The sequence below is a fragment of the Camelus ferus genome, chromosome 7 (assembly GCF_009834535.1).
Source record: "Camelus ferus isolate YT-003-E chromosome 7, BCGSAC_Cfer_1.0, whole genome shotgun sequence".
NCBI classification, from domain to species: Eukaryota; Metazoa; Chordata; class Mammalia; order Artiodactyla; family Camelidae; genus Camelus; species Camelus ferus.
In genome coordinates this window covers 5,536,901-5,561,681 of record NC_045702.1, presented here as the reverse complement: position 1 = coordinate 5,561,681, position 24,781 = coordinate 5,536,901, and the positions used below count along the sequence as shown (strand labels likewise).

The following is a 24,781-nucleotide window of genomic DNA, read 5'->3' as shown; positions in this document are numbered from 1 at the left end:
CCCTCCCCCCGCGGCCCGCTCAGGGCTCCTGCTGCAGCCGCTCCCGCAGCCCGCGCCCCTCCCCCTCCCCCAGCAGCCCGGCCTGTCACCACAGATTAATGGTCTCCCCAACACCCCCGCCCAGCCGGTCCAGTGACCAGCCAGCCAGAGTCAGACAGACACCCAGAGATGGAGAGACTGCCCGGTGACCAAAGAGCCAGGAACACACGCGCGCGCTGACACACACAGACGCACAGACCACAACACGACAGCACACATGGTGGGCACCAGAGCAGGGCAGAAGCCTGGGCTCCAGGTGGGGCAAGAGAGAGGCAGGGAAGGGGTGAGGAGGAGGCAGCCAGATATGGGGCCTAGGGTGTGGGAGAACGTTCTGGAGTCAAGGCCAAGGGGCTGGAGACCTGGCAGGGGCCCAGAGAGCCAGAGGCAGCAGCGGGAGCAGGGCCAGGAGGAGGGCCGAGGAGGCAGCAAGCAAGCGGACAGCTCCCTCACTCGGGCCAACTAGGGGAGCTGCTGTGGGAGGGACAGGAAGGGGCAACGGGGACTGAGGCGAGGCAGGCGTGGGACAGGAGCCCCCACTGTTCCTACTTCCAACTCCTGAGCCTCCCCCACCCTACCCCCAAGGCCAGGACCGTGAAGGGGCTGAGATGGACTGCGCAGTGGGGGTGATGCCAACCACCTTACTGCCAAAAGGCGGCAGGAGACCAGCAGGTCCTGCCACCAGACAGTGCCCCCCAAGGCTGGCAATCTCTGGCCCAGGATTCAGGGACTTGATCCTCTGTATCTGTGCTCCCACCACCACACCCTCCCCTCCCAACACGGGAAGGAAACTCTCCTCTCCTGTGGTTTGGGGAAAGGATGGGCACCTCTAGGCCACCCTGGCCCTAGCACCCTCTGACTGGCTCATCATATTGGCCTAGAAGAATCAGGACCCCCCAGTCTCGACCTCTGTGGCCTCTTCTAATTGGAAGTCTCCTGTTGGTTTGCCCCCCAGTGCTCTCCTACCACAAGGTGTGAACAGACCCTGTTGTGCCCCTCTGGAGGCCTTCTCCTACCCACCCTGACCCTCCCAGGTGCCCAGCCTCAACTGCCATGTCCTCCCTGAGCCCCATCAACCTGTCCTCTGTATCTGCCCCATCCCAATGCTACCTCCTCTCCAGTCCTCTTTTCTCCAGGACCTCTCATACTGTTTGTTCTCTTGTCCCAACTCTGAAAGCCTCCCTTCCATCCCCAGCCTGCAGGTCCGCCACCTTCAAGCAGCCCTCAGTGACTGCACCCCTCCACCCCCACTTTTGACCACAGTCCACTCCCACCTTCCCTCCAAGCTCCTCCCAGGTGAGAGGAGAGCCAGGGAGCTGGGCACTGACCTGGGTGACCTTCTCAGTGACGTTGTGGGTCCGTTCCTTTATCTTGGGGGCTATGATCTCCCGGTCACTGGTGGGCGAAGCCAGGAAGGGGTCACCCTTGAGGTCCACAAAGTTGAGGGTGATTTGGGGAATCTTGCTAATGGTGCGGTAGCGCACGAGATCCGAATCTGATGTGGAGTTAAGCAGGCCGCTGCGCAGGGGGTGCATGGCCCCTGGGGTGGAGGGAAAGCGGGTCAGGGCAGCAGGCAGGGTCAAAGGCAAGTCAGGTGGACCACGTAGAGCTGAGGTGGAGACAGGCCCTGCATGAGCCAGGCCGTGGCGTTCAGTGAGTCAATGAAGCCAGCTCAGGAGAGAGGGGCAGAGTCACTGAGAAACAAGCAAGGACAGGCCCCTCCCCAAGTAAAGGAAGCAGGCTGAGATGCAACTATGAGATGACAAAGGAAGAAAAGCCTCCATAAGGGCCTGTTCAACGGGGCCTGGGGGCCTGCCAGAGGCCCAGGTAGGGGCAGTACAGAGATGCCTCTCCCGCCCTCCAGACTCCCCACGGCCATCCCCACTCCAGCTGGGAGAGCCAGCTGCGGGGCCAGCAGGGCTCTGAGAGTGGAAGAATGCAGGGGGATAAATGCATGATTAATGGACTAAAAGGCCACTTAATGGGATTAAATATGGGCTTAATGGGATTTCCGTCTCCCAGGCACACTGGACAGGGCAGGGAGGGAGGAAGCTGAGGTCCTGGAATGGGGCAGGCCTGGGGTGGGGACGCGGCCAGGCGGTTCCTACAGGGGTGGGGGCCGGCACTCACCGGTGCTGGCGTGTCGTGGTGGCGGGGGCAGCGCCCCAGCGCGCATGGCCTCGATGTCGTCGGCCGAAGAAGCGCGGCGCACGCTGGCGCAGCTCTCTCGGGAGCGCGTCCGGGCCAGGCTGCAGCTGGAGCCCGAGGCGTCGGGGTTGAGGCTGTGCGCCCGGGGCGACGGGTGCGGGCCGGGCGCGCAGGAGGGCGGAGAGCCGGGTGCCACCAGCGCACGCCGCTCCTCCGCTGGCCCAAGCCCCGCCACATGGTTGTCCATAGCCGTCACCTCATCCAGGGCCAGCGACTCGCTGCTGGGTGCCGCGGGCGTCAGGTCCACGTCCACCACCACGGCCCCTGGGGCACCCGCGCCGCCCGCGCCACCCGGCCGCACGGACGACTCCCGGGCGGTCAAGGCCAGCAGTGCGGGCAGCTTCAAGCGGAAGGTCTTGGCGCGGCCTGCGGGGAGAGGGGAGGCGCGTGGCGAGGGGAGGCGCGTGGCTGTGGGCACCGCCACAGCCCCAGAGGGGGCAAGGCCCAGGATCTGGAGCCCCAGTCACCAAGGGGAGGAAGGAGGGAAAGCAGGAGCCTTGACAGCCAGCACCCCTGCACCCCCACTCCTACTGCACAGAACTCAAGTCTCCAGAAAAGTCTAGAATACAACCTTATCTAAGGCTCTGGCAATAATAAACCACCATTTCTTGAGCCTCACATCACCGGGGTCTCTACACAAACCATTTGAGACTCTCACAGCTGCACTTGTGAGTACCATTATCTCTACATTTTAGACCTGAGGAAATTTAGGCACCAATGAGTTGTGTGATTGGTAGGAGGTCACACAGTAAATGGCAGGGTCTGCATCTGAATGGAGGAGTGATGCCATGGGTTCCTGCCATGACCTGCCATCTTGCAAATGGCACCTGTGGAACAGGTAGGGCCAGCGTTATTAACACTGCCATTTTAGAGCTTGAGAAACCAAGAGGTGATTTTTTCCTTCCTGTGACTCTAAGGGAATACTTAAAATTAAACCCAAGAGGGCCTTGGTTGGGGGCAGGAGGGGGGGATGACTCTGAGCCTTTGAGTCACAGGAGGATAAAGTGAGGTCCCCAGCCACAGGGACCACTCCCCTCGCATCCTCTTCTCAATTAGCCGAGGCCACAGCAGGGAGCTGGCCAGACCAGGAACAAGGACCAGAGGTAGAAACTTCACAGAGTTGAATCCATGAGAGAGACTGAAACTTCTCATGAGCAGAGGGAGCCACTTGGAAGTGGCCAGAGCCATCTGGGAAGGGTGAATCCCCGATCCCTGGGGCAGGAGAGAGGACCACTCCCAGGAGATGCTGTGGTGGAAACCCAAGCAGGTAAGGCTGTGAAACCAGTTGTGATCCTGCCCCAAGGACCTGTGAATCTGGGCTCAGTCAGTCACTCCACTCCCGTTTGTCCATCCTGAGCCAGATGGGACCAGCCGTATTCTCCGTGTTCTCGCCATCTTTTTGTTTTGTTTTGTTTTGTTTTACTATTAGGGGAGGTAATTAGATTTATTTATTTATTTTTAATGGAGGTACTGGAGATTGGACCCAGGACTTCATGCATGCTAAGCAGCTCACTCTTCTACTGAGCTGTACCTCCCCCCTACCATCTTTGAAAGGATCCCTTCCACACCCCTTCCTTGGGTAGCCTCATGATCCCAGGGAAGGGAAACCAGGTGTTTCTGCACCAGCCCGAGAGCACAGCTGCACCTACCTGGGGCCAGCCAGCTGGTGGGGGCGGCGCGGTGATTGGTGTCACGGGCTGGGGACCCCACCATGTCTTTCTCCATCACCACCTCAAAGTTGAGGATGAACATGATGACAGCCCCATCTTCATTCTTCACGGGCACCACATCCACCAGGCACAGGAAGCAGCTCCCTGCAGAGCGGGGACACAGCCACTGTGGTACCAGGCGGGATGGACCCCCAATCCTAAAGGGGCCTGTCCACTTCTGCCTCCCCCACTGCTCCCACAAACAGTCTCACCCCTTCTTGCCAGTGTCTCCTGCCCCAAGCCCTCCTCCTGCCACATGCCTGCCAGACTGAGTTTCTTCCCCAATCTGGCCGCTCCAGCTTGTTGCTCTCAAAGCCCGCCCTTTCTCTCTCTCTGCTTGTCTTGTTTCTCCAGCACCCCCTCCCTATGTGCAGTCTCCTCACACTGGCTTATGTTCCTTTCTCCCTGCGTTGTTTCATCTTCTTCCCTAACCTCTCAATGTATCTCTGCTTTCCCTCGTGCAAGGCAGCGCAGCCTGGTGGTTAAGCCCAGAGACTTTAGGCTCAGGATCTCAGGGTTCAGATCCCAGCTCTGCTGCCTCGTCGTATGTGCCTCACTTTCCCCATCTACAAAATGAGAATGATAATCATTCTTTCCTCATAAATTGTACAGATTAAATAAGTCAACACGTGCCAGCTGCCTAGGGCAATGCCAGGCGTGCACTGAACACTATAGACAGGTTAGCAGGTGTGCTGTCTGTCTCTGTCTTTTCCCTACGTCAGTACCCAATTGTTGTGTCATCTACAGCATGACAAGTTCAGAAGTTGAGAGCAGGAGTTTCAAAAATTTGGCATTGCCACAATATCCAAGCACATGATTTTTGTATTTCACACAAGCATTGGTCTGCAACTTACTAGAAATAAAACTGATCCTTCACCAGAGCCGAGAAGCACTGCTTCTACACCTTTCATCAAAGTCACTCATCTTTTTCTCTGTTCTTGGATTTTTTTTCCCTCCCAATCTCTCTCTCTCTCTGGCCACCAGAGCCCCTATTCTAGGTGATACCAGTCCATCAGGCCAAATGTACCCAGTCCACCTGGGTCCCTGTCCAACTCTGCTCCCTGTCCAGTGCACGGCCCCCTCACCCTCCCCTCTGCTGATTTCTGAAAGAAACCGTGGTGCGCTCTCAGGCTCCGCCTAAAGCCTAGCTCAGGACCCCACCTGCAGGAAGCCCTCCTGGATACAACAAGGCGCATTAACATCCTGTTCCTCTTTCTCCACGGACCCTGTGGGGACCAGGCATTTTCCTCATCTCCTTCTCTTGCCAGGGCAGAGACTTCTTTCCTTGTCTCTGCTCCCCCATGCTCATGTCTTCTCTGAACTGCAGGGGCCTAACTCACCAGCGTCTGCGTCCCCTCTGAAGAGCCTAGCGCCTAGAACACTGCACCAGCCGGCAGGTGCTCCAGTGCTAATGCTGAGGGGGCAGTGGTGAGGAAGGAGTCAAGAATCAAGACTGGTGGAGAGGAAGTGGCGGGGGTGAATGAGTCAAGACCAACAACCTGGAGGGGCTGGCAGCCAACCTAGCCCTGGGGAGTGCAGCCGCAGCTTCACCTTGGACCTGAGAAGGCCAGGCACAAAGGGCCTGATTCCTGGGAGATGCTGGCCAGGCTCAGGGAAGATTTTCCAGGGGAAAGAGCTGAGAAGGGGAAGATCAGCGCCTCTAACAGCTGTGGGATTTATCTCATGGAAGGAGATTCTCTGAACCCAACTGAAACAGGGTGGCACTGGGATGAGGGGGGCTGGACCAGGGGAGGGGCTGGCCAGGAATTCTCCGCCCCACCCCAAAGCCCTTCCACTCACCGCATCCCAGACACTCATGGCTCAGCCTGCAGGACCTGAGCTGGGGGGCTCTTTCTGGGTCTCCCTCCAGTAGCTGCTCCTGTCCCCTGACCTCCGGCCTCTGACATGGCCCGGCTGAAGCCCGCCTGTGGTGTTGGGAGCTGCAGGAGGCCGGGCCCAGCTGGAGACCGTTTGGCACCCAGACAGCCCGCCTAGAGTTTATGCCCTAATATGGTGATGGCCGGCAGCGGCCTGAACAGGGACTAGCCCTCAAAGGGACTAAGGAGAGGCTAGAGACCAGGAAACCTTCACCCTGCAGACCCCCAACACCCCACCCCTGGGAGCCAGTGATCCAGGCCCCTGATCCTCATTCCTTGCTGGAAAACTCATCTTAGATAAGTCCAGAGTCTGGAACCCCAATGGGCGCAGCCCTTCAGGATGGCCTGGGGATCCTGCCCCAGTGCACAGCCTCAGGATTCTGACCTCGAGGCCTCAGCACCTATGCCCACTTCATTCCAGCTTCCCAGCAAGAGAGGCCAGAGCTGCACTCTGCAGCCCAGACAGCCCAGGACACTAGCATCCCAAATTGCCAGCCAGTCCCTGCCAGGCCCCCAAACTCCAGATATAAGCCCCCCCTCAGCAGCCCAGTCCCACTCCCCAACCCTAGACCCACAGACATGCACATGGAGCCCTCCTGGTCCTCTCCCTTTGTCAATATTCAAGGAATTTTCCCTTTCAAATAACCCTGTAAAAGCCCTGTTATTCCAAAAATGTGAACTGGAGCCCTGCCTGATGGCTGGGGCAGGATTTGGGGGGTGGAGGGTGGGGGAGCAGTAGGCTCCAGCTGCTGTTTTCAAGGGGACATAAGAGCAAGGAAAGCAGGTGGCCCCCGTTCACCAGGGCCCCATCAGGCTCTGCCTCCCACCACCCTGCCTGGCTGGCTGGGACTTCCGTGAGCCAGCACAATACCCACCCCAAGCTCTTCAGCCAGACCTCAGCACACCCCATCCCATCACTGGCTGGAATTATGGCGGGCAGGGGTCCCTATGGGTAGCTGGAGGTCAGCAGGCCAGAGGTGGGACACAGGGACAGCCAGAACTGGGCCTGGGTGCAAAACAAATTGGTGGGGCTCTGACCTTGGGCAAAGAAGTGATGAGAGTCTGTGGCTGGGCTGGCGCTGGATGCACAGAACGGTGCCTTGCCCTCCAGGAGCTCTGCACCTACCCACCCTAGACCCTGCTCAGCACTCTGCCCCTCTTCTCCTCCTACTTGCCCCGCCCCCCCCAGAGCAGGTTCTGAGCTGAGGCTGACTTCACCCCAGAGCCGGGTGAGGCTGCAGTTCCGTCGAAAGCCGCTCTGTGGCAGGCACTGGCCCACACTTCCGAGGCAGCCAGAACCAGGAGGAGGGGCAAGGAGGGAACCGACTGGAAGAAAGCAAGCGGAGAGGACCCCTGCCACACCCACAGGAAGCCTGTGGGGTTCCCGGGTGCAAAGGGGTGGGGCACAGGCACAAGAGTTAAGGAGCCTTTACTCATGGCATCAGAATGACTTTGGGCAAGTCACCTGCCCTCCCCCCCGAGCCCCAGGGAGCTCATCCAGTACCCAAGGGAGGTCTTGATAAAAGGAGGAGGAAGAGTGGGAGATGCAGGTTGGGGGGGTGGGTTCAGGAACAGAGAGGCCCCTGAGGCCACCTGGCCCATGTGGCTGAAGCCGGAGAACACCCCACTCACAGCCCCCAGGCCCAGGCCCAGCTGAGACACCTGGGTCTCGGTGAGGAGGCTGGGCACCCAGCCTTTGCTTGCCTTCTGGGGCTAAGGGCACCCTGGGCCCTGCGGGGATGGAGACCAGGAGAGGAGGGGAGTCATGAATGGATAGCTGCACACTGACAGGCTCCTCTGGGTCTCAGATTATAACAGCCACAGAAGTCATGCAGCTCACTGCAGGCCACTGAGGAAGGGAAAAGAGGAAGGGGCAGCTGGGGGGGCTCCCGAGAGAGCTAGGCCTGGCCACCTGCCAGGTGCCGCAGTTCCTCCTGACTCCAGGGAAGAGCAACGTCACTCATCAGAATGCAACGCTGGCTTGCTCCCCGTGGTGCCAACCCCCGCCTGCCGGTGCACCTGGGGGCATTGCCCCACCCTGAATCCCGACCCACCCAGAGGCCCCACCGACAGCCCCAAACCCACTTTCCCAACTCTGGGCACCCCTGGCTGTGCCCCAGGCAAGAGCTGCCCTCTGCTTTTGCAGGGAGGCCTTATCTCTCAGGGCAGCACCAGGCAGCAGGGGAAGGGGAGGCCTGCAGGTGGCCTGAGTGTCCTTGGACAAGCTCCCCAGGCAGAGTCTCCAGGTGCTCGTCTGCAAACTAGGTGCCATCACAGCTCCTTCGAAGGCGGCTCTTCAGCCCCTCGAACACTAACCGAGCACATGCATGTGAAGCATCTGGGGTGCCCACCCTCCCTGAGACGAGGTTCCCTGGCTCGGAGTCCAGAATGAGATGGCAGAGAGAGGGATCCTGGGGACTGAGCTGAGCTGATCTGCCCTGACCCTCAAGAGACCCAGGCAACTGCTGTGTGACTGTGGGCAGGCCACCCACCTCTCTGAGCTTCAGACTCCCTAGGGGTACTGCAGGGACAAGTGATTCCTGCCCCAGGTGCCAGATGAGATGACAGATGGCCTTGTGGAAGCATCCAGAGCTGTAACAAGGCAGGGTGCCGGGTCCTTGCAGGGAAGGTGACCTCGGGGAGGCAGCCATCCTCACCCTAGTCGCCTTCCTGCCTTGCTGGAGCAGGAGGAGCTGGGCCCAAAGTCACGCTGAGGGCAGGAGGCTGGGGCTCCAGTTGGCCTGTCCGCCCCCAGGCAGAGGCTGTCTCCGGCGGCGGCCCGGGGCTGTGCAGTGTCAGGTTATATTTAGCCTGGTGGCGGCGACAGGAAGATGCAGCAGGAGCTGCTCCTGGCCGGGGGCCACCGTGTCGCTAACACCGCTCTCATGGGCAACAGGGGCCCAGAGAGGGCCAGGGACACTGCAGGCCCAAGGGACGGAGCAGGGACGCCTGAGAGGCCATCCAGTGAATGGGTGTGCCTAAGTGTGTGTGCGCGTGTGTGTGTGTGTGTGTGTGTGTGTGTGTGTGTGAAACAGACGGGGTGGGGGCAATCCTATCCTGACTCCAGGAGCTGAGTGGGACAGACTCGCCCGCAGATACTCACTGCAGGACAGGGATGGGGAGCCACAATCCAGACCCCAGCTCATACAGAGGAAGCATCTCCAGACAGACCCTCCCGCCACCCCTCCAGCCTCACACCTTCGCAGAGACCCATAGGGCCATACAGAGGGCCTGTGCAGTCATCCAGACTAACACCCACACCCCTGCAGGTGGCCTGTATGTGCTGTCTTTCCCTGAAGCCACTGTGACGTCCTCGGGAGAAGAGCTCTTTCTAGAAAATCTCTGGGGCTCAGCCCCACTCGACCTCTGAGGATGCAGCCTCATAGTCTGTAAACTGGGAGTCACACCCCTGCCCCGCTCCACAGAAGCCCAGGAAGGTGAAACCAGGCCATGTTTATTCGGGGAAAGCTTCTCTTCACAGCTCCATCCCGTTCCCCGCCTCCCTGAGGCCTCCACACTTAACCTCCCTCCTCCTGCTTCCTGGAGCCTGTCCCTCCGCAGAATCTTTCAGAATCCCCTGTTCCCGACCCACACATCCTTCAGCCTGCTCTCCCAGTTGGGCCTCCCATCCCGGGACACACAGACTGGCCAAGTCCCCAGCAGGCGGGTCCGGGCGCCCCCTCCAGCACACCCCAGCTTCACCAGACCCTCCCACTCCCCGCGGCCCCACCCGGCTTCTCTCTAGCTCCTCCCAACCCTCTAGGCCCCGAAGGCCCCCTCTACAAAGAGTTCCTTGACTGCTCCACCTGGCCCACAGGGACGTTTCTCATTGAGAACTCTTCTCAAACTAGATCCCTCATGTGGGAGGTGATTGTGCATGGCTTCCGGGGTAAGCTTCCTCCCTCCCCCCAGAGCCCTGAGGGCAGGGTGGGGCTGGGCTCACAGGAGGTACTGGGTAAGCAGGTGTCCAGGGACTGACTGTGGACTCCGGGCAGTGACCTGTGCTGACGGCAGGTGTGGCCAGGGCCATCTCCCCACCCTCTAAGCTCCCTTTCAGATCCAGGGGCACTGACTGTCCTTCCACAAGAGGATTTGCCCATTTCAAACCCACCCTCAGCAGTGAGAACCCCCATGGGAATTAGGTGATGTCTTTTGCTGAAGCACTGTGAAATCCAGTCAACAGCACAGAACATGGAAGCTGACCACCCAGCCACGGGTGGCAAGGATACAAAGAGCCGTGGTCCACCAGGAGACAACCGAGGTCCCTGCCCTCCTCCAGGGCTCAGCGAGCTTCTCAAACGGCGCTCCCACCTTGGCTCCCAGCATATCCCAGAGAACCTAGGGACGCTTTGAGAGAGCCCTGTCCCATCGGTCACCCAGTCGGCCACAGCTTCTTGGTCATTAAACCGAGACTTGCAATTCCTCCCTGACTCACCCACCTTACAGGACACTGGAGGGTCTCCAGCAAATAAACACAAGTACATGTGAGAGCCTGCTGAAAAGGCAGATGGAATGTTCCAGCATCAACACATACGGCAGTGACCCAGGCATAAAGAGGAAACCAGCATTATTCGCAAATGATAGGATCATCTCCCTAGAGAACCAATAAAATCAACAGATAAACCATTAGCACTAACTGATAAGAGAGTTCACTCAGCAAGGCTGCCAAATATAAGATCGGCCCACAAAACACACAGCATTTCTCTCCACAAGCATTAAGCTATTAGAATCGGTAGTGGAAAATAAGATTTCTTTCATAATAGCAACAAAAACTATAAAATATCTAGGAAGTGACCAAGAATGCACAGGGCCTCTATGGGGAAAAACAAAACAAAACCTTAAACTAATAAAAGATGCAAAAATGATCTGATAAATGGAGAGCCACTCCAGTCTCTTGGATGGGACAAATATTACAAAGATGTCAATTCTCCCCAGATTAACCTACCAAACCAACCTAATTTCAATTAAGATCCTAGTGGGGTTTTTCTTCCCAGGAACTTGATAAACTGTCTCTGAAATTTACAAAGAAGAAGAGAGGTCCACAATATCTGTGTCAACCTTCAAAAGATGAACAGAGAGGGAAGCTTTGCCTTTCCAGATACTGAGACATACTAAATGCCATATTTTTAATGTGGTTTTGATGCAAGAACAGACAAATAAATATTTGGAACAAAAGAGTTCAAAGACAGATCGATGGATATATGGGAAATTAACCGGTAATAAAGGTAGCCCCATAAATCAGTGGAAAAGAACAGGCTGTTTACTAGATGTGTTGGGAAAATTGGCTCAGTATATGGAAAAAATACAACTTGATCCCTGTTTGACACCACAGACAGCGGTAGGCAGGATGGATCAAAGACCCAACTGAGAAAGGTAAAACAATTAAGTTAATAGAAGAAAACATAGACCTTTGCAACCTTGGAATGGTGAGGAATTTCTTAAACAAAACTTCAAAAGCACAAACAAAGCTCAAAATCCATGACTTTGTATCAAAAGGAAGTATCTTTGTTGGATAAATTTAACAGATGACTGAACGGGAGCAGATATGTGCAGTATCTTGATTCAACAGGAAATAACATCCAGAATACGTGCTGGATATTTAACTGCATACATCTGTATTTCGAGACTACATAAGCAACTCTGGCAAAGCAACAAGAACAAAAGGCAGCAGCGTCATAGAAAAATGAGCAGAGGATATGAGCAGGTAACTCGCGGGAGAGAAACCTGAACGGCTACCAACAAGATGCTCCGACTCGCATGAAATCAAAGAAATGCAAATTAAAGCAGCAAGGTATCACTCTCACCCACTGCACTGGCAAAAATTAGAACAGCCGATGATGCCAGGTGTGGCAGAGATGCGGGGGAATAGAAATCCCTTGCTCTGCGTGGGAGTGCGGTGATAGGTACAGCCCTGCTGGTTACAGCTGGACAGTGCGTGGTTGAATTGCATGTCCACGTACCCTGTGACCCAGCAACGCCACCCCTGGGGATGAATCCCCGAAACATCCCTACATGAGTCCAAAAGGGGCCATGGATGAGGATGTTCACTGCAGCATCATTTATAGAGACAATGTGGAGGGCCCTCTCCAGGAAAGCAGACAGGTGAAATGAGGTGGGAGCACCCCACAGAATATGACACTACGGACTCAGTGTCAAGGAGCAACCTGGCTGGACTTAAAGGCGTACTCCTTTGTAACAAAAGTGAACACCAGAATACAATATATAGCACATATCATTTACATAAATTAAACCTACATGCAGCCAGACAAAACACACATTTTGCAAGAACATATGCAAGCAACACATTCACAGGAAGTACATTTGAATGGTTGCCTAAGGGAAGGGGAACTAACGGATGGGGAGTGAGAAAAAAAGAAAAAGGAGAAAAACCAATGAAAGAGAAAGAAAAAACCAGTAACACGAATATCTTGGTTTCCACGATTTAGGGAGGAGGCAGGAGCTGGGGCCAGCAAAAGCCTGGGGTGGGGGGGAGAGAGAGAGAGAGAGACACACACACACACACACACACACACACACACACACACACGCATGCAGAAGCCGGGTGCAGGGCAAGGAGTGAGAGCTGTAGGGAACAGGGATGCTGCGGCCCTGAGTCGGCTCAATTCCTTGGTTGGCCAGTACCTGTGGCCGCGTGGGCGATGCCCTGCCTAATGGCAAGTAGGGTGCCAAGAGCCTTGGCACTCGATACTGCCCTGCCTCTATTCTCTTTTTGCTGAACCTCTCCCAGCGGTACCCAAGAGGACAGGTGTTATGATCCCACTTAGCGAATGAGGAATTGCAGCTCTGGGAGCCCAAGCTAACACCCAAATTTCCTGGGGCTTTGAGACCATCATGCCGAAAAATGGCCCTCTGAGGCAAGTCAGCCTGTGCGGTGGTGTTCCATGCTGGGCAGGACTCGAGTGGAAAGAGAAACACTGGATAGGAATTCTCACCCAAGCACCTGCCAGCTGGGGAAGTCCCCTTAGCCTTTCCAAGTGAGAATTTCACTCCCGTAAAATGATGGAGAGGAGGCCTCCCCAGTCTAAGGACCACCTGCCACAAAGCGTGTGTCCCAGCTTGCAAACTACAAGTGTAGTCACAACAGTGAGGGAGCCTGTGAGAGCTGGTCATGCAGCGGCCATCGTCCCCTCCCCCAGCTTAGCTCCCTGGTCCGGGCCTCCTTGGTCCATCTCTGAGGCGGGGAGGGTGAGAATCCCCAGTACCTTCCCTGCAGCCCACAACATCCCCCACACTCAGCTGGGCTGGAGTTCTCCAAACTCTCTAAGTGGCCACCTCAGTCCACCTCTTCCTGACCCACCTTCCTCTGGCCCTGACAGCCTCCTCATCCACTAAGATCCCTCCCAGCCGTGGCATTCTGTTATTCTAAGGCTTTTCAGAGAGGGAGAAACCAAGGCCCAGAGATGGGAAGTGATTTGTCCAAGGCCACACAGCAAGTCTGTAACTAAACCAGAAATTGCTCCCAAGACTCTGACTCCCAGGATAGGGTTTCTGCAACACAGCACACTGCCCACTTCATTCATTCATTCACTCATTCAGCAAGCATGAACTGAGCTCCCACTCTGCAGTACACACACAGATACAACAAAGAACAAAGCAGGCCACTCTCTGCCCTCACAGAGCTTATAATCTAGTGGGGGAGTCAGACATGGCAGCCTCAACCACAACTGTGGGCGAGGGTGATGGTGGGTCAAGGAGAAGATACCGCCCTGCCCTCAAGGTGCTTCTAGTCCCTGGACACTTGGTAGGAATGGAGAGGAGTCCACTTGAGGCCACTCACAGTTCACAAGATGGAGATCTTTATGGGCCCCTGGACTAAGGACAGGAAGGGACTTTAGGGGGACAGCGGTTCATCCAGACCCCCCCCATACTCATCACTGGCCCCAGGTGGCCTTCCGTGCCCCCTCTTTGGCCCTGACCCCACAGCAGGGAGGAAAGTTTCTGTTAAACTCCTTCACACTGAAGGCTAGCTATTTCCACGTCCCTCCCTGCTTACAGGGGAGGGGTGATGACAGAGAATGTCTTTTTAAAGAAAAAGGTTCGTTCTCAGCCCAAGCAAGGGGTTCCCTAACAGAGGCATTTCAGGCCCCTTCGGGGAAGATACTTAATTTTGAAAGAACTTTCTTGGAACCTTTCAAGTCCTGCCACCCTGGAAGCCACCTCTGGGCAGAAGAGAGGCAGAGTCTCACCCATCTCACACTCCAACCCCTATGCTGGTCCCCCCTGCTGCCCACAGCCCCCCTCCCCAGAGCCCAAGGCCACCATCAAACTCTGCTCCCATCCCAGACGGCTCTGCACAAATATTTACATAGCTCCTCTCGGGGGCTACAGCAGACACAACACGGAGGAGCCACCCTCCCGACACTCTCCAGACCCCAGAGGAGAGCAGGAGTGGCCCACACACCCTCAGTCATGGCAGGCCTGCCTCGCCCCCAGGGTGGAGCTGGGACAGGAAGCCCCAAGCAGAACAGGGCACCCTGCTCCCGCTCAGGAATGACCCCCCCCCCCCAAGGGAGCCCCTGGAGCTGCGGAGGGAAAGCAGCTGGGCCCTGAGGCAGCCCCGCCCCGCTCCTGGCCACCACGGAGCAGGTGCTCTCCCCCACCTGACTCCAAGCTGCCCCAGGCCCTGACCAAAAGGCCCAAGGTGGAGGGAGACCCCTAATGGCTTCCCCACTCTCCTGTCCAAGAAAAGTGCTACCTGTGTCTAACCGCATTCCTCTGGGGGTCACCCCGGTCGGCTCCATCTTAAGGGTGCAGAATACACCCAGGCGCCAGTCTCCACCTGACCTGCCTGCCGGCCTCAACATACCCCTTCACCAGCAACCAAGACTGGTGGCGGTCTGGGGACCTGACAATCAGGTTCCTGCCTGGTGGGGACGGAGGGCAGTGAGAGTCAGAGCTCGGGGCCACAATGCAGAAGGGCGTGGTGTGGGAGCCTCACAGTGAGGAGTCTGATTTCAGGGACCAGGGAAGAGATAAGGAAATGGCCCGGAGTGTGTGGAAGGTCACAGGAGGCCCAGAGGAATGGCACTGGTGCCAAGAGTACCTGCACAAGCACCTGGGAAGCTGAAGTCTGAGTCTGGGGACCACAGACCAGTGGGTGTGGGGCCACCTCTGGGTCTCTGGCTCCCCATGGGCTCTGAGGGTGCTGGGGAGCATGCTGGCCCTCTGGTCTCCAACCCTCCCCCAGCCCACAGCTCAACTGTTGCAGTGGGGGGCCCTCTGACCCTGTTACCATGACAACCAGCCTGCAACTGGAATGGAGAAGCAGACAGACTCTTCTCTAGAGACACCCCCATCCTCACCCACACACAGGCTCCCGGGGACACAGGGACATGGAGACTAGGCCAGGACAGGCAGAGGTACGGGGAGCCAGACAGAGACTTCCAGATGGAGCCCAGAGAGGCGGAAGACACCAGGGCAAAGGGAGAGTGGCAAAGAGGAAACTTCAGGGGTGCTGGAGGGAGGGAAGAAGAGAGACAGCTGCAGGGAGAAATCGGTAAAGACCGTGGGGAGAGAGAGAGGGACAGAGACCATGGGCACAGGCAGACGCTGAGTGTGGCGGGGGGGGCGGGGCAGAGAGATGCGAACAAAGAGCAGAGAGAACACAAGAGACAGAGAGCAGGGGACCTCCATGAGGCCTGGCAGAGAGGGGAGCACAAGAGGAGGAGCCGTGCTCAAAGAGGCCCACGGCCTACTCCAGTGCAATGTGGGAGGGCAGGTGTGCCCGGCATCACCGGCCACCAAGGCAACGCCCAGAGCCCCACAGGGATGCCACCACCTGCCAGCCCCATGCTGCGGGGGCCCGGCTCCCAATTCTACCTTAATCCTGGCCTGACATGAAGGGGCAGGAACACAGGGCCAGTGAGCCCTTGGCACCCCATGTCCAGTCCACACCCCCGAAGTCCGGCCTCCCAACCTCCCAGCAGCCCCAGCAGCTAAATAATGGGGCTGTCTGGCTCCAGGCCCTGACACTCCACAGAGCTAGCCTAGAGGCACCGATACAGCACAGCTGTCCTCAGTGGCGCCTGCCAGCAAAAGGTCCCGCCTCCTCCCCAGCCACCCACCTCCCCGGGGCTGAAGCCCAGGGACCCACTCTGCTGTGGCTGGCCCAGACCGAGACCCTGAGAAAGGCCTGGACAGAAACAAGAGGTGGAATCAGCATTCCTCACTTCTGCCTCTCTCCTCTGCCCATGCACAAAGCTGTGAGCTCATGCTCATACACACACACACACACAGCCCAGGTCAGGCACAGAGACCTGCCCAAGGGACTGCACAGAGGGAGAGGGAGGGAAGGCAGAGGAAATATCTCTGCACCCTAGGCCTGGAGGGCCAGGACAAGTAGGGGCCCACAAAGCCTGAGGGACAAGGCCAGCCTATGGGCCGGCAGGAGATACCTGATTCCCATGGAAACTAGGTGACAGCAGAGAAGGGGGCAGGCAGAGATGGCTGGCATATGACTTTCTGGGTCACAGCCCCATTTGGAGTAGTAACCTGGAGTGGGGAAAGAGCTTGAACTTGGGTGGGGGGCCTGGGTTCTAGCCCCACTCCCTCCACGGATTCACTGGTAACTTGACCTCTGCTTCTCAGTTTTTCCATTTGTAACTTGAGTGGACTGGATTAGGCGATCCGCGAGGTCACCAAGATTCCATGATAGCACCTCTGCAGAAGGGGTCCCATGGCCATCCTCTTCAGAAGTCACCAGCCTGGGGCAGGAGGGAGGGCCAGCTCCTCACTCACACTACAGCGAAGACAGAAGCACTCAGGCCCCAGATGCCAAGCGGCCCAGCAGGCACACTAAACCAGAAGTAGAAACAGGCTCAAGGCAGTAACCAGCTTGGCCCATAGCATAGAATCTCTGGTGTTAGACCTGAATCCAGGACTTGGGCATTCACATTCTTTTCATTATATCAACGGTTTGCAAACTTTCAAAATAAATGTGTACATAAAGTAACATGCAGTACATAGGCATACCTATAACTATTTTGTGTCATTTTTAATCTGTGACAGCAGAGCAGAGTGGACAGGGCTCTGATCAGATAGACATGGTTCCATTCCCAGCCCTGCACTTTCTAGGTGTGTGTGTCTTTGAGGGAAGTTTCTTAATTTTCCTGAACTCCAGTTTCCTCATCCATAAAATGGAGGGGAAAAAACAGTATCCACCTCCCAAGGTTGTTGTGAAGAGCCCATGAGATAACGCAAGTGAAACATTTAGCTCAGGGTCCAGTGGATAAAAGGCACCCACCAACATTAGCTAGTACTAGATGAGCAGACAGATATTAAAGCAGATCTGTTTTGATTAGGTTCCGGGGAGACATCAGTGAAAAGCTGCACAGAAGGCCCTGCCTTCCAGAGTTTGCCTCCAGTCTCCCAGCCGCTGCCTCCAGCCAGAATGCCCACTTGCTGCAAGCAAACCCTCTCCCAAGGGCCCCAGAGACCATCTCCCATCTAATGCTATCCAGGGATCTCAACTGTGCACTTCTGCAAAAGCAGGGGGGTGTAAGCCTTTGCAGGGCAGCCTCAGCCAACTCTGAGCATTCAGGGGAGGTTCCAAGGTACAGGGCTAAGGGCATACAGGGGCTGCTGGCTCACTATGCCCCAGAGGGAGACAGAGAGTGCTGTCTACAGCAGGTAAGCTCCCTGCGGGCACGGACCTCATCTGTCTCTTACACTGCTCTTGCTGCACCCAGCTCACAAGGATTCCGTAAATGCTCATCAGATACATGCTGGTGAGCAAAAGTCCAGTGGCAACTTCTGGAACCCCCTCCCCAGTCTCTGATAACTGCAGGTCCCCCAGAGACCTGCTGCACGGCCCTCCCTGAGCAGAGCCCACCCCGCCAGGGCTGGAGGTATGGGAGCAGCTCCACTCAGGGTTTGTTTATCCGCTCTCCGGAAGCCCACAGCAGCTGGGCCGGGAAGCGGTGGCTGAGCAGAGACACCTGGCACAGGAGAAGGTGGTGGGCGGGGCGCTCAAAAGATGAGACAAAGGGAACTGAGGTTGTGGGGAGAGGCACACACCTCCTGCCAGGTGCAATTGAAGTGCAAGAGAGAGGGGGCAGGAGAGGGGCAGCAGAGAGCGAGCCAGAGTCCTGCCGCCCTTCCCCGGCTCGCCCTCAGCGACAACTCCCCAGACCAGTCACCTGGCAGGGGCTGTCCTAGGGTAACTAGAGGCCTGTGGCCGGAGGTCAGTGCCCAGCCGCCGGCCTGGACTTCTGTTACCTCCGTCCATGCACGCACCTGCCATCCAGGGGCCGTCAAACTCCAACCCACCTAGCTCAAGGTGCCCACCACATCTGCCTAGGGAGGAAGGAACCAGAGGCACAGGACCCACAGCCAAGCAGCCTCTTGGTCACCCCGTAAACCATCCCACCAGAGTGCTTTAAGTAGAGACCCAGTCCGCCCTGCAGCCCCAACGCCCAGCCCGCGCCTCCCGCCTGGCGCACAGCAAAGGTCCCTGCTGGGATCACGCCCCCATGGAACCCACCCGGGATCCAGCCAACCTCAGGCCGCCCCCAACCCACGGTCCCCACCCTTACCCACGGCCCCACCCCTACACACGGCCTTTCGGCCCCGCCCCCACCGTGGCTCCACCCCTCGCCGCGGCCCCGCCCCTAGCCCCCGCCTACCATCTTTCCGGTAGAAGGAGATCTCCACTTTGCGCTCCTCAGCGCCCAGCAGGGCCTGCGCGATCTGCGCGGCGGCGCGGCGCTGCGTGCGCGGCCCGTGTAGGAAATCGCAGGTGCACGGCCGCTGCATCACCTCGGCCCGTGAGTAGCCGCACAGCTCGCAGAAGCCGTCGTTGCAGTAGATGACAGCGCAGTTCTCCACCCGAGCGTTGGCTATGATGAACTTGCGGCCTGGGGGGCGGAGATTAGAGGGCACGTGAGCAGGGACCCTAGCCTGCCCGGCTCCCAGACCTTCCCCGCATTCTCTTGTCACATACAGCTGCCCACCCCCGGGGACTCCTCGCCCCAGGAAGCACAGCAGGGACTGGGGTCCCCAGCAGGGACGAACGCAGCTGTGCCCTGACACAGGTGCCACGGCTGGGGACGGCCGGGTGGCCCGCCCCCTCCCCCGCCCGGCCCGCGGGCTGGCTGCGTGGCTTCCCCCGGGCGGGCTGCCAGCTGCGCCCCCCCCCCCCGCGCCCCGCTCCTCCGCGCCCGGGGCCGAGGCCAGCCTGGGCGGGTGTCAGCAACGCGTGTCAGCAGCCGCGGCGGAGGGATAAACACTGGGCCTGGAGAGGGATCCTGGGAAGGGCCAGAGATGGCGGCCAGCCTTCCCTTTGCACCGGCTCCGGCTTCTCTTCCTGACCCCTGCCCTCTAGACTGAGAGGCGCTCCCTGAGCACTCCTTACCCCGGGGATCCCTAGGAAATCACTCCCCCAAGTATCTGCGGACCCTGCCAGGTCAGTACTTCCTGGGACTTCTGCGCCCCCTCCAAGGGCAGTCAGGGGCTGGGAAGTGGGCGTACCAAAGAGGAAGAGGAAAGTAGTACCACATGAGCATCTACGATTCTTTCTCTCATTTAATACTCTGATAACCCGGCCACTATCCTCATTTTATAGATGAAGAAACAGACTCAAAAGAAGTTCAGAACATGCCCTTATCTTGCAGCTTGTAAATAACAGACCCAGCTTTGGAACCTTTCTGGCAGAAGGTGAGGAATAAGCTGAGGGTCACAAGCAGAAGCCCAAGGTCATAGAGAGCAAGGAAAGCGACCTGCAGCTCCAAACCCTGGAAAGACCCAGAGGTCAGGGCCAGCCAGAGAGAGTGGCTCACTAGTAAGGAGACAGACCCAGAAAAGGGGGTCTCCCCCAAGGATGTGAGGCCTTCCTAGTTTGGCCCCATTAAGGTGAGAAGCCCCAACGGACCTACTGCAGCTAGACTTGGCTCACCCCCATCACACCTGCCCCAGAAGCCAGGCTGATGGGTGAGCAGCAGGCAGCAGCAGCAGCCCCAGCTGTGCCAGGAAAGATGCTCTGTGGATAAGAGCTTTTTATAAACATAGAGGTTTCCAGGCACTTTGGCCTTTAATGCTGGGGCTTTCAGTAAGAATCGGAACTCTGCCCTGTCCCTTCCCAGTGGGCACAGCCCTCAGGCTGCAGCCCTGGGCAATCCCATGGGCAGGGCCCAGGCTGCTGCATGGCCTCCTCCTGCCTTCTCCCCCATCCTTAGCCTGGCTTCCAGGAAGTTACTTTTGAAGTCAGGTCATCTTTAGGTCAGTTCTCCAGGCCCCCCATAACTATCAGGCAGCCATCTACCCCAGAAGGCAGGGCTCCCTGTCAACAGGAAAAGATCCCCGACCAAGCCTCCATCTCCACCTGAGCCCAGGGCAATCCTGAGTACAAGCCACACACGCGCCAGCTTCTGAGAGGAACAGCCACCTGGCCACCCCCTACTCCCAGGCCTGGAGAGAAGAGTGAGTTTCTTCGAAGGCAGGCCCCACCCCCACCTCCTTCCCTGAGCTCCTGGAATTCTGAGACAGAAGGAACCTGAAATGTCCCACAGTTTGGGCCATGTACGTTCTGTTCTTGCATCCACAGACCCCCATTCACATCCAGGTCCTTTTGCCACCCCCTCCTTCCCAGGAAACTGAGAAACTGAGACTAGGACAAGGAAGAGAGTCACTCAAGGTCACATAGCAGTCAGTGGCAGAGGTGAGGCCAGAAGGCAGGCCCCCAACTCCTAGCCCAGGTTCTTCCCGTGCCTGCACAGCCTCTCGGAGCTTGTGGGAAGGAAAGCCCCAGCCTCACCGCCCTCCGCCACGTCAGTCTCCTCCCCCTCAGGATCATCTTGTTCCTCTGCTTCAGACAATGCTGCCCATCTAACTGACCCCTCCCTCCCCCCACCACAGTTACAAGCACATGTTGTCCTGTGCTCACAGGGTCATGGGCAAGGAATGTCACCCGCTCCCAGGGCCTTTGGCAGTCACACCCACCATGGCACATGCAGCCTTGGGGGCAAACACGCATGCCAGGAGGGTGCAAACAACCACACACAGAACATTCACCTAGCCTGGGACACTTCTGGAAGCCTCTCCTACTGGGCCAGCATTTGAGGTGCTGTAGACCCCATAAAGGGGCTCGGGACAGGAAAATCAACAACTTGAGGTCACTGCATGGAGCCTGTTAGACCCCCAAAGCCCAGCTTCAGCCCTGATTCCCTCTCACCCCAGAGCCCACAGTTCCTAGCCTTGTCAAAGACACGCTCCCCCTCCACTGCCCGGGCAGGGTCAAACTCATGGGAGACACATACACACGCCACACACACCCAAGAGCAGACTGGGCACTGACCCCGCATGTTTGGCTTTCAGTCTCTAGCAACACAATCAGCATGGGCACGGTGCTCTTAGGGTCCCACAGTCTGGACCGTATACATTCTGTTCTTGTGTCCACACAGCACCATCCACTTCCAGACACCCAGAGTTAGAGATAACTGCACCCTCCCATCCCACCTCCCTTCCCTGCACACTCAGGGTGTTACATTCACTCTCCCCATACCGAAAACATAAGCTGAGCCTCCTACCTTGTGCCCCAACACCAGGCCCCTTGGCCCCAAGCCCCCGGCCCCCAGCACCAAGCCTTGCCCCCGCGACCCCTGGCCAGCGCCTTGGGGCCACCAGCCCCCACTGACTCTCACTTACTGGATGCACACGGCCCGGGCACGCCCCCCATCTACACTCTGGAGAGCTCGGCCCACCCCCAGAGCCCCCTCCCCGCCGGCCCCCTCCCCCACTCACTCTGGCCCTCAAACTTGCGGATGATGGTGTCCAGGAAGGTGTTCTGCGGCGCGACGTGGCCCCTCCGCACGGGCATCCTGAGCCCATGGGCGGGCCGGGCGGGCCCCCACCCGGCCCGGCCCGGCCCGGCCCAGCACAGGCTTCGGGTGGCCCGGCCCGGCCGTGATCCCCGCGCCCCGCGGCCAAGCAGAGCACGGGCGGGGCCGGGACTGGGTTGCGGGCGCGAGGTCCCCGCTCGGCGCCGGCTCCGGACCGCGGGCCTGGCCTGGAGCTGCCTGAGCTCGGGCCGCCCGGCCGCCCGCACACCTGTCTGCCGGCCCCAGCCGAGCCGCAGGCTCCGCTCCGCCGCGTCCCCGCGCTGCGCTCCACCCGCCCGAGCGCCAGGCTCCCGGCTCCCGCCCGCCGCGCGGACAGCCGCTCCGGCGCCCGCGGCTCGGGCTGCGCCTGCGGCTCGGCCCGGCCGCGGAAGGGTTAACGCGGCGCGCGCCCCTCGGGCTCCGGCCCCCGCCTCCCGGCCCCCTCCCGCCAGCCGCGCGCCCGCAGCGCCGCCCTCTCCCCCCACACACCCCGCGCGCCCGCCCTTCCCATTGGCTGAGCCGCGTCGAGGGCTCCCCCTACCCCAGCCCCTCGCTCAGCCCAGGAGCCCCCGGGACTCGCGCGCCCCAAGAGGGGGAAGGGACCCTTAGGTAGGGGAACTATGAGGACAGGTGCGACGGCGCCTTGAGGCGGTCAGGGAGGAGTCTTGGGAATCCCGCACCCCCACCACTCCACCCACCTAGCCACCCGGGACTGGGAGGACTGAGGAACCTGACTTGAAGGGAGAGGGCAAGTCCCTTATGCCCTGCTCCCCCACCATGCCAGGCAGGCTCAGACACACAGCATGCGCTCCATAACCAATACTGGTGACATAGGCGAGGCCTGGGCCCTGGGAGGAAGAGCACAGGGTCAGGGGAGACCCGAGAAGTGTGAAGGGCAGGACAATCTGTAGGCCCCTGGCCACCAACATTTGAGATCAGGGTGGGTGAGATTTAGGAGGGGCACACACCCACAGCAGGGGCGCTCCCCCAACGTAAACACACACACACACACACACACACACACACACACACACACACACACACACACAGCCCTCTCTGGGGTAATTCCAGGCCCTCCTGCACAGAGGGACATTCTGACAGGAGTTACGGCCTCCTAGCTGCGGGATCAAAGAGAAGACCCTGAACGCGAGGTTCCAGCCTGGGGATCCCCTCGTGCGAAGGGCCCGCCCTCCCTCTGCAGCGCGGGGCCAGCAGTGCAGGCCCAATCGGCGGGCTCGGGGCCCTGCGGCGCTGCGGCGGCCCAGCCCCTCGGAAAACCCTGGCCTAGCCGCAGGCCCCTCCCCCCGGCCAGCTGGCTCACTCCAGCTGCAGCTCCCTTATTTAGGCAAGGAGGCCTGAGGATGCTCAAGGGCAGGCAGGGTGTCTGCCCGCCGCCTGCCCATCGCCCGCCTGGGTCTAACGGAGGGTCTCCGGGGCGCAATGTCCCCAGCCTGAGCAGCCAGGCAGGGCCTCAGGACACTCAGGGCCGGAAGGCGAGTGTTGACAGCTGAGCTGGCCAGTGGGGAGGAGTCGGCCACTGAGCAGCTGCTGGCGGGTCCCCTCCCCTGCAGCCCGGATCAGAGACCTGGGAGATGGATAGGGCCATGTGAGGGCCCCTGAGGGCTTGCAGCTGCCTCTGTCCTTGGAGCAAGGGGGTGGGTCTTGTCGCCGGGGAGAACCATCATGGGGTATGGAGGGAGGGGAGGAACAAAGGACAGAGAAAGCAGCAGAGCCTGGAAGGCAAAAGGCCAGAGGAAGAGGTCCCAGTGAGACCACCCTGCCTAGACTTTCACCTGCCACCCGGGAACAAGTAGGGGCGAACCCTGGGGCCAGATGGAACCATTGGCCAGCAGATGACACCCCTTTTTTATTTGCTGGTGGGTGGGCAGTGACTCAGGGAGGCAGCCAGTGGGAGAGAAGGAGGTGGCTCCACCAGCTGATGCTAAAAAAGACCAGAGGCTCTTGCCTGTACAGTCATCCCTTCGGCCCTCTCCACCTCCGGCAGCTTCTTCACCCTCACTTCAAGATGCCCAGGACCTTTGGTAGCACAGACCCCCCTTCCTCTGTGACCTGGCATCAGGTACATCAACCCATCTGGATACTAGAAGGAACCCAGTCTATGACTCAGCTCTTCCCCCCACCCCCAGCAACCACCCCCTTGTTGCTGCTTCGCCTGCACTAAGTCCAGGGTGATTCACCTGCAAGTGGGATGTCTTCCCCTCCAGGTCAAGGGATTGAGACAGTAAAAAAGGGTCTGCTTTGAAAATGGGTGTGGGGAGAGAGGAAGGGGAGAGGGACATCTGTATTGGAGAGCTGGGCTGCCTAGCCTGGCCAGCTGTCCACACTGAGGTACCCATGTTCCCATGTTCCTCTGCTCTTATCCCTTGGGGAGGATGAAGGAATCAGAGGGACCATTGATCCCCCCAATAAAGAGGAGACTGGGCCCAGAGCAGCCCTCCTTCTGTGCATAGAGGCTGCAGGCAAGGAGAGACCTGTTCCCTTAGGCGAAGGAGAGGTAAATCTCTGTCTTTCCCTCTCTTTCCCTCTCTTTCCCTCTCTCTCTCTCTCTCCCTCTCTCTCTCCCTCTCTCTCTCTCTCTCTCTCTCTCTCTCTCTCTCTCTCTCTCTCTCTCTCTCACACACACACACACACACACATACACACACACACACACATATGCACAAACACCTCAGTGAGAGGTGAAAGCTGAATGGAAGTTCTGCCTTCCTGGAGGCTAAGGAGAGTCTGAGGGCAGTCCCAATGAGCCAACCCCACAGCCAAGGACTGGGACAAAGAAGAGGGACCATGAGATGGGAGGAATTTGCCCAAAGGCATCCTTCCTGGGGCCACAGGTGCCAGGCCCCAAGAGGTAAAGAGCAACAGATGAGCTGATAGAGAAGCCTCCGCTGCCACCCCCTTTCCACCTCCACTACCCCCAGATCCAGTAGAAAGAGGAACATGCCCAAGCTTAATACCCAGAGCAACCAGAATCCGCCCCACCCCCACTGGGGCTCACTGAGCCATTTACAGGGATCAGTCCTAGGAAGAGCTTCCTCCACCGGGCCTGTGACCCTGAACTGTGATGGAGGGAGGGAGGGAGAAGCTGGTACTGACAGTG

The 24,781-nt window shown here is 58.5% G+C and overlaps 1 protein-coding gene across 2 annotated transcripts in view; it reads right to left on the bottom strand.

Annotated features, from left to right (window-relative positions):
* KCNH2 (potassium voltage-gated channel subfamily H member 2) overlaps positions 1-22,038 on the bottom strand; it is a 32,856-nt gene extending 10,818 nt beyond the window's left edge. The window contains exons 1-5 of one of the 2 annotated variants that reach the window (XM_032483145.1): positions 21,587-22,038; positions 18,475-18,705; positions 3,894-4,058; positions 2,167-2,610; positions 1,365-1,576 (exon numbers count right to left, since the gene is read on the bottom strand). In XM_032483145.1, the coding sequence (XP_032339036.1) occupies positions 1,365-1,576; positions 2,167-2,610; positions 3,894-4,058; positions 18,475-18,705; positions 21,587-21,662 (1,128 nt within the window). In that variant the 5' untranslated portion in view covers positions 21,663-22,038. The remainder of the gene's footprint in view (positions 1-1,364; positions 1,577-2,166; positions 2,611-3,893; positions 4,059-18,474; positions 18,706-21,586) is intronic. The other variant, XM_032483146.1, reaches the window with a different exon arrangement.
* Between the last annotated feature and the right edge of the window lie 2,743 nt (positions 22,039-24,781).